Here is a 15,291-nt window from a genome sequence, read left to right on the forward strand (position 1 = left end):
CGCTCACCGGTCAGAGAAGCGGACATGACGGGGCCGGAGAGGACGAGGGACACGGGGAGTCCCAAACTTACAGACGGTGAGTTCTTCACTCTGTTCTTTCTTTTCTAAATAAAAAGATCAATCTTACAGTTGAATCTTTTGATAAAAAATAAGAAAGACCCCGTAGGCACGCCGGTTATTCGTTAAGAATTTGCGCGGAATGCACTTCTTTCCCTCTATTAGCTACTGATTATTATTTTTATATAGGCTAAAATTTAATTTTCAGCACATAGTGGCCTAACGTAGATTTCTACCAGGAATATTTAGGAATTTTACAATCGTACAAATCACACGAATGCGTTAAAACACACACACACACACACACACACACACACACACACACACACACACACACATTGTTTTTGTTTTAACGTGAAGAGCGTGCATAGATCCGACCATCCTATTCTACAAAAACACTTCAAAATCACATTATCAAGCCAATTATTTTGTGAATTAATGAGTGGGCTCAAATGATTGGAAAATGTTTTGAAATAAAACGAAAACAAATATATAAACAAATTTTATTAAATAAAAAAATAAAAAATATGTTTAAAAAAAAATAAAAACAAAACAAAACAAACAAAAAAAACCCATATCAATATCTGCAACACACAGCATCACCTGCATTTGAGTTTATGGCTACAATCCATCACACTTTGTTGCATGGTTGAAAAAAATTAGACTACATTTAAATAGTTACTGAACTGAAACATAATAATAATAATAATAATAATAATAATAATAATAATAATAATAATAATAATACATTTGCACAGTGGGTAATGCCGCATAAAAAAACAGTATTCTAAAGGATTGTAACATTGAGATGAAAAAAATTAAAAATAAAATAAACTTGTAAGGTTTTAGTAGGCTGTATAATAATATCACAATATGAAAAGATTATTCTTTCTCCTCTTCTTTTTCTTCTTCTTATTAGGATTATTAGGCCTATTATTATTAACAAAGGTCATGATAATATTAGTACTAATGTTATAATAATAATAATAATAATAAGAAGAAGATACATTTGTGTATATTATAAACGTGTGCATATTTTAGTTCACGAATATGTAATATGTTTATAGCCCTATTTATATCAAATGTATATTTGTATTATTTTATCTCAGCTAGAATAATGCTGTAAATTATTTCAGAAAAACATATCTTCCCTTCAGATGCACTTTAGCGTGTTAGTGCAGTGCAGTGTTATATTATTTATACTCTGTTTTTGTTGCTATTACAGCAATAAATAAATAAATAAATAAATAGAAAGATTTGGCAAGCTGTTTATCCGGTGCTAATAACAGAGTAGTGAGCTAGCGTGCACCGTGTATATGTAGGCAATAAGGTGTAAATAATTAAAGAGCTCTCCTTAGGAGGACAAAACACTCGTGACTGATATCAGGCAAGCCGACTGCTGCCTTTAGCTACCAGACATTCATTTAAACCTCCTCAGATGGTTGTGGAGATCTCAGTCCGAGTTTCATAGCCATGCTCACGTTCTCGCGTGTCTAAAACAAACGGCTACTCGTGCACAATATTTAACGCTATTTGGGACGACTCCATTCCACTCCACTCCACTCTGCTTATTATTCTTCTTCTTGTCCGTGAAGGCATCCTGGACGTGAAAGAACGAAAAGAGGACGCCAAGCCGACAGAGGACGAGACGCAGACCAAAATTAAGCAGAGGAGAAGTCGGACTAACTTTACTCTGGAGCAGCTGAACGAGTTGGAGAGGCTGTTCGACGAGACGCACTATCCGGACGCGTTCATGCGCGAGGAGCTGAGTCAGCGGCTCGGGCTCTCCGAAGCGCGCGTGCAGGTACGTCACCTTCACCGTGCTGTAGGGTTCTAAAGGAATCCGTAAGGCATGACTTGCTTTTCATTGTGATCGTGTACCTGCAATATTTTCGGGCACAGTTTTAGATTTTTTTTTTTTTAAATCCCGGCTTGTTTTTGACGTGAGCTTTGAATTTGTAGGGAACGAAATGCGGGTTGATGTTGTGTGTACGACGTTGTGGGCTTCCTGCAGGTGAAATTAGGACCATGTTGAATGCGTGCTTACTGCAAACACCTCTCTGATGCAATCAGCCTGAAATGATTTCAAGTACTAATGGAGTTATGTAGAAACACAGACTGCTCTCTTAGAACCCGAATTCAAGGTTTCTGCTCTAGTGACAGGTTCAAAACATAAATAAATAAATCGGGAGATGTATAGATAAATAGATAGATAGGAAACTGATTAAATTTACATTCAAAATATAACATATAGGCTAGCTGAATATTACCATAAACAAAATTAATGCGCTAGACAATATGATTGCATTTATTTATTTATTTATTTATTTATAGACTAATACCATTCTATTTCTAAACCTCTTTTTGGTGTATCCTTAGGCTGTAAAATCTCTTCTTTTTTTTTGCTCGTTTTTTGCTACAAGTTGACCCCACAGGCGACATCTGTAGCATGTTTTTTTCCCCCCTTTTTTTTCCTCGAAAGGGAAAGGCCATCTGCACAGAAACATAATAAGCGCTTTTCGTTAAAGGCTTATAGTCTGTGTGTAACGAGAGACGAGCAACTGAGCCGAGCAGCAGTGATAATGAATATACACATCACATCACATCATGGTGTGAGTGATTTTAAAAAAGAAAAAAAAAAGAAAAAAAAAAGATAATTATCCTCTTTGGGTCTCTTTTATCTATTCATTTTCGTGCAATGGAGATAATGGAGATAATATTATTCGCTTTCTCAATATAGGCTTTATCAAAATTGTGCAAAAAAGAGAGAGAGAGAGAGAGAGAGAGAGAGAGAGAGAGAGAGAGAGACCTCCCTCGAATTAAAAGTGAGCTGAGCGCCTCAGTGGGGTTTTTTTTTGGCCGTCAGTCCCAGTGCGTATTGGGAAAAGCGCATTGTATCCCTCAGTGAGGGAGAGCGCGGATTAACATACATTATATATAATTTTTTACGCAAAATAAAAGATCTGGCTGCTCACATGTACACATTTACAAAAGAACTAATTTTTAAACAAACCAACAAAAAAAACGTTTCAAATTGCATCGTTAAAGCAAATTAGAATATGATTTTGAAATGTAATGACACACACACACACACACACACACACACACAAGCATTGATGAAAATGCATCCATCTCGAGCAAATAATTTACAGCCGTGCAAAACAGCCATTTCGTTTCGCATGAAATGTTTCCTTTCCAGCACTGAAGTTGGATCGTGTTGATAAACTGAGCCTCGGCTTCGTGTGTGTAGCTCTGTGCTCTGTGCTACAGGAGGGGATTCACAACAGATTAACATAGTAATGAGACGCCTAATCTCCAAAATCCCAGCTACTGATGACAAAAAAATAACAGTTTTTTTTTTTAATAAAAAGAAATCGGGTCCAAAAATCTTCAAAAGGAGGCCTTTGTGGAGAACTTGTTATGACAGTAATTAAGCTGAACTGTGCGCCATTAAACGAATCAGTAACACGAATTATCCTTCAGATAAAGGTAATTAATTTGGCCCGTTTTACTAATGGGAGAGTCAGATAGCCGTGCTCGGATGTCCAAGGCTATAATCTCATGCTGGTGTTTGGTATCAGAAAGTCGATTAGGTTCTTCTGGCACACCGAGGGAAAGATGAAACCGGTGCTGAGAAGGCCAGTTTATTGTGGTCCGATTAGAGAGGATCAAGCCTTTCTTTCTTTCTTCTTTCTTTCTCCTCGTTTATTTATACATTTGGAGTCGGTCTGGTCTTGTGGTTAACTGGATGTTTTCTTATTTATTTATTTATTTATTAAATTCCACCGGCTTTTCAACGCCTGCTTAGTGAAAAAGCATATTAATTAAAATCTGGGGTTAAGCATCATTAATATTTCAGTCTTCAGAGATTTTAGACTACTTTTCCTGTAGTTGTTGTCTCTCTTTTTTTTTGTGGAAAAGAATTACGCATGCCCTTGAATGCAGCTGTCAATCACAGCGGCGCTAATGAATTTCTTTCCCCACAGGTTTGGTTTCAAAACAGGAGAGCCAAGTGCAGAAAACAGGAGAACCAGTTACACAAAGGTGCGTTGCTTTCTTTGAAAATCTCTGAAATGTTATATTATATAATGTTATATAAGACATATAGGACACATAGAGTATAATCGAAATCTGATATCATGGCTTCAGTAGCAGCAGTATTTTTAACGAGAGAGAGAGAGAGAGAGAGAGAGAGAGAGAGAGAGAGAGAGAGAGAGAGGAATGTTGAAGAGTTAATTCATATATACGTTGAATGCGTGTACACAAGCTGCAACTGCTTGTTTATTCCAGTATGTTGATCATGTCACGTGCTATTCCAAATCCGCACTATAGTACCGCATTTAAAACCCTGCATAAGTTTTGGGAAAGTGGCCACTGTCTGGTTGGTCCGTGCTGAGGCTGGAGTGTGTCCACGACTAGCTCTAAACACAAGTGACACACTTGCTCTCTTTGCAGGGGTGCTCATCGGAGCTGCGAGTCAATTTGAAGCGTGCCGCGTCGCGCCATATGTCAACGTGGGAGCTTTGCGCATGCCATTCCAACAGGCAAGTGTCCACTGAAGCGCGAGCTCTTAGACAAATTGAGTGCATGGAGTTGAATGCTGCTTTGGCACGAGCTTGGTCCAATCGGCCTGCACTGAATCCTGGGTAATGGACGTGGAAGCATTTTTATATGATATGAGAAGTGATATGGGTTGAGTTATAATAAAGCTATAATGCGTAAATGGCACCATGAATGAAATTTGTATATATATATAAGATATTGTATTTCTGCGCATTATTTATAATAATCTAAATTACTCAGTTGTAGTTTTCATAGTCGATGTATTGCGCATTAAGTTTGAATCCTTTTTTTCTTTTATATTTAATATATTTAACTATTTAATTATACTGCTACACATCCAAAACCATCTCCATTGCCCAGTTATATCTCTGAAACCATTCTACACTCTAAAAAGAACAAAAGAGAAAAAATAAGATGGTTCCACTAGGTGTTTCTTTCAGGAACCATTAATGTTTGAAGAGTTCCTGGAGGCACTTTTAAGGGTTGCACTGGTGAAATCCATGAACCCTTAAAATCTACCTTCCGGGGCCCTTTTTGTTTTTAGAGTGTAGTTGCATTCTAGTGGAGTTAATGTGTATTTCCTCCCCTCTCTCCCCCCACGTGTGCGTCCGTAGGATAGTCATTGCAACGTGCCACCCTTCTCCTTTCAGGTGCAGGCGCAGCTGCAGCTGGACAGCGCCGTGGCCCACGCGCACCATCACCTGCACTCTCACCTGGCGGCGCATGCGCCCTACATGATGTTCCCCGCGCCGCCGTTTGGCTTGCCCTTGGCCACGCTGGCGGCGGAGTCTGCTTCAGCGGCGTCGGTGGTGGCCGCAGCCGCCGCCGCCAAGAACAGCAACAAGAACTCGAGCATCGCGGACCTGAGACTGAAGGCCAAAAAGCACGCGGCGGCGCTCGGGCTGTGACACGCCGGGGCGCGCGCGCACAGCTCCCACTCACAATACTAGGACATTATTTATACTCTCTTTATGAAGGACACTCCAGAATAAAGGCTTATTTATGACATGAACAACACAAACTGTGAAACCGAACTGAAGCCTGTCACGGACGCAGGTTGCAACCAGGACGAACCGGAAGCGGAAACGTTTGTCCAAGATAAAACTCGTTCCGAATATGTGATAACGCAGCTGGGACGTTCGACTCTTGTGTGACAAAGCGAACACTTTCTGCGTAGTCTGCTGTTTTAATATCTACGTTATTAGTTATCTTTGAGGAAAAAAAAGAAATAAGTTACAAAAAAAGAGGCTGGCCTCGTTTTATCTGAAACAGAGTTTCTCGTGAAAAGGACACTTATGGATGTCTGTGCGCAAGGACTATAACAAAAAAAAAAGAAAAGAAAAGAAAAGAAAAATCACATTAAAGCTTCTTTCTTCTAACGTGCCATCACGTGAGCTCGGTGTCGCAGTGTGTTGTGACGTCAGCGCACTCACGTGAAAACAGTACCCAGGTCAGATGGTGAACTTGGACACGTTGAACGCTCACCTGGACGATTTTTTTGGGGGTTCTCGAGCCAGTGGACGTTTGGGAAAACTAAAAAAAAAAAAGAAAAGAAAAACTATCACACATTTTAAACACATTTTTATTATTATTATTATTATTATTATTATTATTATTATTATTATTATTGAGTGTATGGTGAATTTAATCACATATCAGGTCTTTATCCAATACAGAGTGTCCACTTTTTGCAGCTTACATCGAGGTCCAAGTATTTAATGTACAGATTAGATTCAGATCTTTTACCAGGCGCATTCTAAGTGGCCGATGCGGTACGGGAACATGTACAATATGTCCAAATGGAAAGCTATTTTGGTTATTTTGTGCTTCATGAAGACATTGTGGGAACACTTCTTTGATTTGCATTCACACCGTGTTTAAAGTCATGTGGATCTCTATGTAATGTTGGTGGGTTTTTTTGTTGTTGTTTTTTTGTTTTGTTTGTTTTTTTTTTGTTTTTTGTTTTTTATAAAGTGAACGTACCTCGACTGCAGGCTCGGATCTCCTGGAATATCCCTGAAATACCTTTTAACATTTTTTTGTTAAAGGAAAACAAAAACAAATTATAATTTCGTCATTACTGTGAAACGTGAACTCACCTGACCACAGTGTTTTCATTTCATAATAAATCCACAAAACTTTTGTACAAGATCCGTGTTGTTCTGTGAATGGCTGAGTATTATTATTATTATTATTATTATTATTATTATTATTATTATTATTATTATTATGGAGGTACATATAACTGTTCATTGAATGTATACTATTTTAATTTGTTGATTACCAGACGCCAGTACTTGGTTTATCGACCTGTCACTAATTATCATTAATTATTAACGAGTTTATTATTAATTCGTGAGTGTTTTTCCTATTCAGATCTTTGAACGATTTTGGAGATTGTCCAATTGGCGCTCTGCAGAGACTGCCCTGATGAATGGGTCCATAATTACACCCTAAACCCAGTTTTACTAATAATTTAGCATTTATAACAATCTCAGTTGACCCTTGATAAACATTTTTAGAAAAGTAATATAACAGGAAAAGCTTGTGTTTAATGGGAAAAACGAGACGCGGTCGAATGTTTCACTGATGCAGTCCCAGTGTATCATTAACAGTCTATTAGGGGGCTGTTAGAAATAGTCTATACCGCAATGCTCGATTAAATCGGATGATGTTGACTCTTTCTATCCTGTCTGAGGGTACATTTAGTTTTTAACACATAATGCATGGCGCTGGTACTGACCTTGCTAACCAATTACTTGCCTGTTTAAAATCGGGTTATTATTTTATTTTCATTTAATATAAGCTTAATGTAATTTCATTTCATTTCATTGTATTTTCCACAGGAACTTAAAAAAAAACACTTAACCTTTAATAAACAGGGACTGCAGAAGGAAAAGAGCTAGTGGTTAATTCTGGTGCAAAAAAAAAAAAGAGCGGAAAAAACCTTTTAACTTAATTATAATATATTTATAATTATAATATTAACCAACATTTTTTCACATGCTATTTTATTGTGAATGGCTCTCTCATGTTGTTGTTGTTGTTGTTGTTGTTGTTGTTGTTATTATTATTATTATTAGTAGTAGTAATAGTAGTAGTATTATTACTATTTCTATTATTATTATCATTATTAGCATTATATTCACAGGAACACGCATTAAAATGGAAAAAAAAGAAAGAAAACATGGACAACAAAAATAACACGTGAAAAGCATCCTATCATTTCACATGCTGTGTTTTTGTTTGTTTGTCCGAGTCTTATTTTGGTTCATCATTTGACACATCAATCACCTAAGTTTTGTGTTCTGTTTTGAACCGGCCCCATTAGCAGGCCTGTGCTTTAATACACCGCGATGTTTTAAGCTATTAATTAATAGTGCTCAGAGGGATAAAAGGCGCTTGTGTATCGGGTTCAGACGCCAGTGATATTGAATTATTGATCCGCGCCGGTTCTGATAGAGGAGACGGACCTGAGAATGCGAACAATGGAGGCCAGTGCTTTCCGTCAAACCTGACCAACTCGACCCTGCACGTTCAGCTCATCCTCACATCCTCATCCATCCTCACACTGCCTCTCTTTCCACCCACGGCAAGAAAAAAGTCACGTGGACAATTCCTTTAATTCGGATTGAAAACTGTAATCTTATGCATTGACGACTTTTCATACGAGTTGCGTCATGCAAAAAAGATATAGACTCCCAGTTTGACGTTTATGTTTAGTTTTTTTTTTTTTTAGTACGATATTTTTTTATACAGAGAAAGCTTAGTAAAAGCTTGTTTGTTTAAAAAAAATATTTTAAATATTTAAACATGTCGTTTTTATATTCTTGTTTTTATGCTTTCAGTAACCATATGGACTTTTTAGTTAAGTAGCCAAATAAAAAAATGGCTTGGTTTGCAGGTTGTATAATTTAAAGAGTAAGTAAGAAAGTAAGTAAGAAAGTAAGAAAGAAAAAAAGTGACCATGTATATCCTGCAAACCAAAGCATTTAATTTGGCTGCTGAACTAAACAGCCCATGAGACCACCAAGACCATAAAAACACCATGTTCTCCTTTTCATTTCCTGCCCACTAAAGGATAATTAGTGCCTCAAAGTACTGGTTTCTAGACACTCTAATGGATTTAAACTTGACTTCTGGATAGCTGTTAACATGAGGCCTCTGACAGTGGACAGTGAAGTGATAATCTCTCTCTCTCTCTCTCTCTCTCTCTCTCTCTCTGCCAGGAGAAGCTGCACTTTATTCACTAGAATGTAGTGCACTTGAAATCTCACAATGCGCTATAAACTTGTAGCTCAGCAAGAAACAGACCTTTTCCCCATGATACAAGAGGAAGAGCCATGACTCATGTACAGACCAGATCATGAGCAAGTTCAAATGGACAGATTAGGTTTTGAAACAATGCCATGTTTCAAAAGCACATGGTAATCTTTCAGTCCCACAAAGTGCAAAGTGTTAGCATCCAATCTGAGACAAAAACGACTATATACATAGTGCATAGTATACAGTAGGGCTCATATGTATCTGGTTAATATGTTATCTCTGCTCTGACTAGGCATACACACATATGGCAAAGATGTAATGTCATGAAATTTTCAATTGAAATGGCAGTACCGTATACGAAAGGCGAGAAGAGATGGGCAAAAATTCTTTTTACAAAGAACATGATAAAGAATCAAATAGTGAGTAAAATGAGTAAATTACATAATGGACTGTCAGCTAAGTGTTCACTTCACAGGCTCTCTTTGACTGACATGTTAATGAAACATGCAAAGCATTTTTTCTCTTTAGGAATTTAGGATTTAGGGCTAGACATGATGCCCATGATACGATAAACCGCACTGTGATATAACCTCTCACAATAATGATAAGCTGTCATATCAGCCACCCGTTTTTACCAGACGCCAGGAGCCACACACTCCCCCTTCCTTTCCTCCATCTGCCCTCTGTCTGTTGTTTCCCCACTTCCACACCCTCCCTTCTCTTCCAGTCTGACTTTTCTGCAACTCAGCAATGTGAACTGCCAGAGTGGCGAGGTTCATGAACCTGTACGATACTGCAGGACTATTTGAACCTCTTAAGACTTCGAGGATTTGCCCTTAGGACGGTGATAACAAAATGACTGTAGTGCCGTAATTCACATCCGAGTCATTCATCTCATCTTGTGAACTGCCTGTGGTCCATATTGGGTCTTCATGGTCTGTTGCTAAATTTACCACCATAATATTTGGCTGGGAGTTAGCGCTGATTTATTTGCCATAAAAAAAGAAAGCACTTGGACGCTCAAGTGGGCACTTGGCTTGCAATCTTGCTCTGGGAGACCACTTCCACCCAAAACTTGTAGCCACATTAATAATCTTAAATTGGTATACAGTAGTTTTTTTTTATTTATTTTTTTAAACTAATAATACATTCTTTCTCACACTGTATGAGAGGATCTCAATAAAACCTTGGCTGAATTCTTTAACGGACTGTTTTCCATGTCAGAATATATGACGAAGATCCTCTAACGATAGACCTGTGATTAAAGAAAATTGCTACGTTCTGCTTATGTCATCAATCACCGCAATCTGGGCTCGAGCAGAAAACAGGGTCACATAGACAGAAACATTTTTCAAAGTGAGACGTTATGCTCTCTTAGCCTGCCAACTCTTGACTCACGACCCTACAATTCTTTTACGATTGTTTGTGTCAAGCCGAAAATCAAGCCGAAAATCATACAACGTCAAGCTGGCTTAGGATGCATAATGAAAGTAATGTTTCCTCCTAAGATATTATGATAATAAATGTTTCTTCAAGCTCTTCACAGATAAAGGGAGTATGTCAAATGACTTTTGAATGAAACCATGGATCCATCCTGACAGATTAGGGGGCAGACTGAGACTGAGAGAGTGAGAGAGAGAGAGAGATAAGAGAAAAAGAAGAAGGAAGCATGAACTCTCTAAAGGTTTGCCTTTGTTTTATATTAAGTGCTCTGTAAAAGAAAAGTGCACACACCATCGGACAGAAGACAACAGACATCATGGGGCTGGAGAGATGAAAGGGGAACTTCAAAGGCATGAAATGCAGTCTGAGTGAGAAAGAGACAGGCCAAAAACTTGCTCAAATAGCACTCCCTTGGCCAATTAGGCAGCCATTACACTTGAGCCCATTGCCCATGTAGTTAGAGAGCCTTTTAGAAACCACTGGGACCACTTTGGCTTGCACTGGTAATGAACCTATTGGTATTTTCTCCATGTTGAGATACAGGTACCATTAGAACTTGATGAAATCAACAAAGTTAATTTAATCCAGTTTTTAGCACTACTGGGAAATAGGGCGAGTCATATCATTCAGTTCAGGAGAAAATTATGAGTAAAACACAGCCACCCGATTTGAAAAAAAAGGGTTGTTCAACATCCTGTTTAAATGGTCTGGGCTGATCAACAACGGCTTTATGGACTTGCTGGGTTATTGTTGTAATTCCATTGCAGCTCGCAATGTGATGTGGGGATAAATAACTTGGCTTTAGAGGAAGACAGTACAACAGTGTATATTTGAGGTCTTTCTTTCTTCCTCACACAATTTGGTGTGTGTGTGTGTGTGTGTGGGGGGGGGGGGGGGGGGGCTCAAATGAAGAATAACAAAGTAAAATTATACTTAGCTGTACTGAAATTTTTTTGATAGATTTGATGAGTGATATTGAAGGTTATTTTGTTGAGTTGAAATTTTTTTAAACCCCCCGTTTTCTCCTATTTTGGTCAATTCCAATAATAATTGGGAAGATGCTTCATTCAAGACACATGAAGCCAACTAGCACATCTGCTGCTCATGCTATGCCACATGAACATAGCTAAACACACTCGGAGGAAAGCGCTAACTGCCATCTTCCAGCTCACACGTTAGTTAGTGTCCCTTTAATTGACAAGGAAGAGAGTACTCCAAACCCTTCCCACCCAAAGAGCATGACCAATTTTGCTCTATTGAACAAACGATCAAAGTGCGAGATGTTAAGTTAATTGTTAAACATCGATTTGGTTTTGGCGAGTTAAAAGTCGCTGAATTTTTCATGCGTACAGCAAGCCAAAAGAACGGTGTTACATGGATTTGTTACAAATACGTTAGCCAACAGACGTCTGGATCCAGTAATTGTTGGCCAAAAATGTTGTGGTCTTTTCTAACACTATGCTAGCAAATTCATCCACATCAAAAACAATCAGTTCTTCCGTGCATCTTAGGTAATGTTATCATTACTTAGTCATCTATTTGTGTTAACTTTAGCCAGTAAGCTAGAACAATCAAAAGAGGAGCAAGTGGTATTATTGCATCCTGTCACTTGCCTTCCAGAGAGATGTAGTGTATTAGTTTAACTAGTAATACATTTAACCTTTCACAATCCAAAGAACCCCACAAAAACCCACAATATTCACTCTGTTGTGAATGTATGCACTTAAAAGGACAGTCCAGGTAACAGTACTAAGTTGTATTTCATATCCAGTTAGCTTCCATTCAGTGTTAGCCATTCAGTGTTAGCATTTCACTAACTTTGATGTAAAAAAAAAAAAAAAAAAAAAGCAAACAAGAAGACTGGATTGTAGTGTCTGATTTTTTTATGGTCATTCTGTGTTTAAAGAAAAATGCATATAACCTAGTACTGAAATATAAGCTAATACCTGAAATATAAGCTACAAATACATGGTTTCTATGCGTAGCTGCTGGCTAGCTACTGACTGTAAAAACTTAACATTGATTCCTGACACAAAGTAACTCCCTTAAGGGTTTCAAGCTAAAATTTCATCCTTCGATGAGTGTGATCAGCATGTTTGGCATACAAGAAAAAGCTTACATAGAGACTGTCAAATATGGTGGTGGATCATTGATGCTTTGGGGCTTTGTGGCTGGTGTACAAGGAGTTCTTGTGAAGATTGTTGGCATCATGGATTTCAGTAAGTACCAAAATAGTTTAGCCTATAACCTGGCTGCCTCTGCCAAGAGGTAAGAACTCTGCCAGAGGTTAAACCTTGGCCATAGATAGATCTATTAGTAAGGCATTATCAAAGTTGAGTTTACATTCTCACAGGCAAAAGTCTGGTTATGAGAATAGCCCTAAAGGAAGAATGTGACACAGTGAGTAGATTATATTGTACGAAATGCATAGTGCACTAAGACATGGCTTTATTTTCCAGTGATTGTATTCAGATGTATGTATTGATTTCAGTCCACCTACTCCTAGCAGTATTGACAGGTGCATTACTATGGAAATCTTAGCCACAGTGTAGCCTTGGATGGCTTGATTAATGCCTAAATGACACACTCTCTCATAGCTTATAAGATTATAGGATCCACACACCCTAAAATGTATAACAGCAGGAGACAATGTCAAAATTGATAGGCAGTGTGGGTTTAGTTGGGTCTGTGTGTGTGTGTGTGTGTGTGTGTGTGTCAGTGTATGAATTTAATGCAATGTATGTAAATTAATGTCATAAGGCCTAAAGAGGATTGACAAAGGAGATGAGAAATGCATCTCAGGCCAGTGTCAGGGGCAAGCGGGCGTTTAAAGAGAGAGGATTTAACAAAGGTCTTACCGTGCTATTGGATTACTGACTTGGCTCAAGGATCTGGCAACATTTAATTAAATAGCTGTGCATTAGCGTCAAATGTGGGCATAAAGCTTTAAGGAGCTGGTGTGTGTATGTGTGGTAAAAGAAGCAGACAGAGAGAAATATTTGTTTTATTCTTAAATAGATGAAAAAAGTATCTGGTACATTAACCCTCTATATCTTCAGTGGTCTCTTTCATATTGACAGCACGTAATAGTGGCTATGGTCCTTTAGTGCCCGTTTTGAAGCAGGTTCCTTATCTACCAAAATACCAGAATCTAAAATACCACAATATCTACAGAATACAGCTACAGAGAAGCTTTAGATGGTCTTAACATCTGTTTTGGAAAGTTGGGCCATACAAAGTGCAAGACCAACTTACATGCTTGCGAAAGAGGCAAAGGAGAGATCATATTGAAATGACCAAATCTGGTAATAAGACTATGGTTGTCCAAAATTGTTATAGTAGACAGGTGATTGTTGGATGTTCCATGAGCAGCCAGATGATGGTATTTGGTAATAACCTGCAAAAGCCAAGGGTGGAGTGAGTTATGACTATAGAAGTAACCCTGATAAACCGTTCCAGCCCCAAACCAACTCTGACCCAAAGGACAACCTATCTGGCTGAGACCTGGACAATCTGGCTGCTACTGATGGAAATCAGAAATGTCAGAAAGGCCCAGAATGCTGTCAGCCAAAACCAACAGCCAGCACCATTTCTCAGGCCTGTACTACTTGGAGCCCACCAACAGTGGAAGCATCTACTGCATCTTTGAGAGTTAAAGAGGTTGTGGATAGTTTTACTGAATACCAGTTGGTAGAGGAAGAACAGAAAAGGTGACCGCATAGAGCTTAAGCAAACATGACAGCACAGGAAGACAAGTTTACATCGTAAACTGGAGTGGTCACTGTCAGTAGCAGTTTGCCAAAGCAAGACTTTCCAATGAACAAGTCAGACAGGGATAAATACATAGACATAGGCAGCTTAAGATTCAAGTGCAGTTGATGCTGAAGACGAGAGTTCTGGGCAGACTCAGAAGAGGAAGTAACCTGACAGGAGGTCCTTGATAAGTAATCTGAAGAGTAGTGTGAGTATTATTAGAAGAACAGTAGTGTTAGGAAACAATAATGCATACAGTAGACAGTGAGAACAGTGGTGGACCAGTGTGTCCTGTCTCAGCAGAGTGTCCAGCTCCACCAGGGAAAACCACAATCGACTGAGTCAATTAAACATCTGTGAAAAGTACCAACTGTGCCTTGCCAAACCTTTTCCAGATCTGGGACACTACTTCTGGATGGAGATGCCACACACCTAGGCCTATGCACTGCCTTGACAGCGCCTCTGCTGCAAAATTGTGCCATCCCAGAAAGTGACTTGCTCTCAGTAAGGCTAACTGTGAGATGGCCCAGCTGAGAAGCTTTTCATGCAAAGTAAAGAGCATCAACCGACCTCATGCTGCCTTGGTGACGGATGTTTCTAACAAGGCTAGGATTCTGATGAGGGAACCCAACTCAAGTTACCAGCCGTGGAGCTCCGAATGGACTTTGAATGTATACAAAAAGTGAAGAGAAGATAGGAGATGATAGGAAGATAGGAGTCTACTGACAGCTTTAGAGGATAGGTCTCCTGTAGCTCCAAGTGTCATCACAAGCTGTTAGCTGACTGATAGCCCCATAGGGTGTACATGAGATCTGACATGACATGACTGTTTGACAGTAGTATTTACAATAATATTTGGTTGAAGAAGGAATCTAGGTGGTATTCACTGCCAATGGTGGTTAGTATGTGTGAACCTGTTGACTTGAATACACACATACAGACTGGTGACAAAGGAAAAAAAACATGAGTTAGTAAGGTCTTGGGCCACCACCAGCTATCAGAACAGCTTCAGTGCATCATGGCAACGATTGTACAAGTCTCTGGAACTGTGCTATAGGAATATAATTTCAATCTTCCAAAAGATACTGTATTCCCTATATTTCATTGGTGGTTGATGATTGTGATCGAGAGTACTGTCTAACAAGTCAGTCATAGCATATGATTTACATTATTTTCGTACTCATCAAACAGTTTCTGAATCTTTGCGGG

The 15,291-nt window shown here is 38.7% G+C and overlaps 1 protein-coding gene across 2 annotated transcripts in view; it reads left to right on the forward strand.

Moving 5' to 3' along the window:
• The window catches only part of shox2 (short stature homeobox 2), a 7,795-nt gene extending 1,024 nt beyond the window's left edge, over window positions 1-6,771 (forward strand). The window contains exons 1-5 of one of the 2 annotated variants that reach the window (XM_017495021.3): window positions 1-76; window positions 1,653-1,861; window positions 4,044-4,101; window positions 4,513-4,601; window positions 5,235-6,771. The exon at window positions 1-76 is cut by the window's left edge and continues 1,024 nt beyond it. In XM_017495021.3, the coding sequence (XP_017350510.1) occupies window positions 1-76; window positions 1,653-1,861; window positions 4,044-4,101; window positions 4,513-4,601; window positions 5,235-5,528 (726 nt within the window). In that variant the 3' untranslated portion in view covers window positions 5,529-6,771. The remainder of the gene's footprint in view (window positions 77-1,652; window positions 1,862-4,043; window positions 4,102-4,512; window positions 4,602-5,234) is intronic. The other variant, XM_017495022.3, reaches the window with a different exon arrangement.
• Window positions 6,772-15,291: the final 8,520 nt, after the last annotated feature.

Source organism: Ictalurus punctatus, chromosome 20 (assembly GCF_001660625.3).
Source record: "Ictalurus punctatus breed USDA103 chromosome 20, Coco_2.0, whole genome shotgun sequence".
Lineage (NCBI taxonomy): Eukaryota > Metazoa > Chordata > Actinopteri > Siluriformes > Ictaluridae > Ictalurus > Ictalurus punctatus.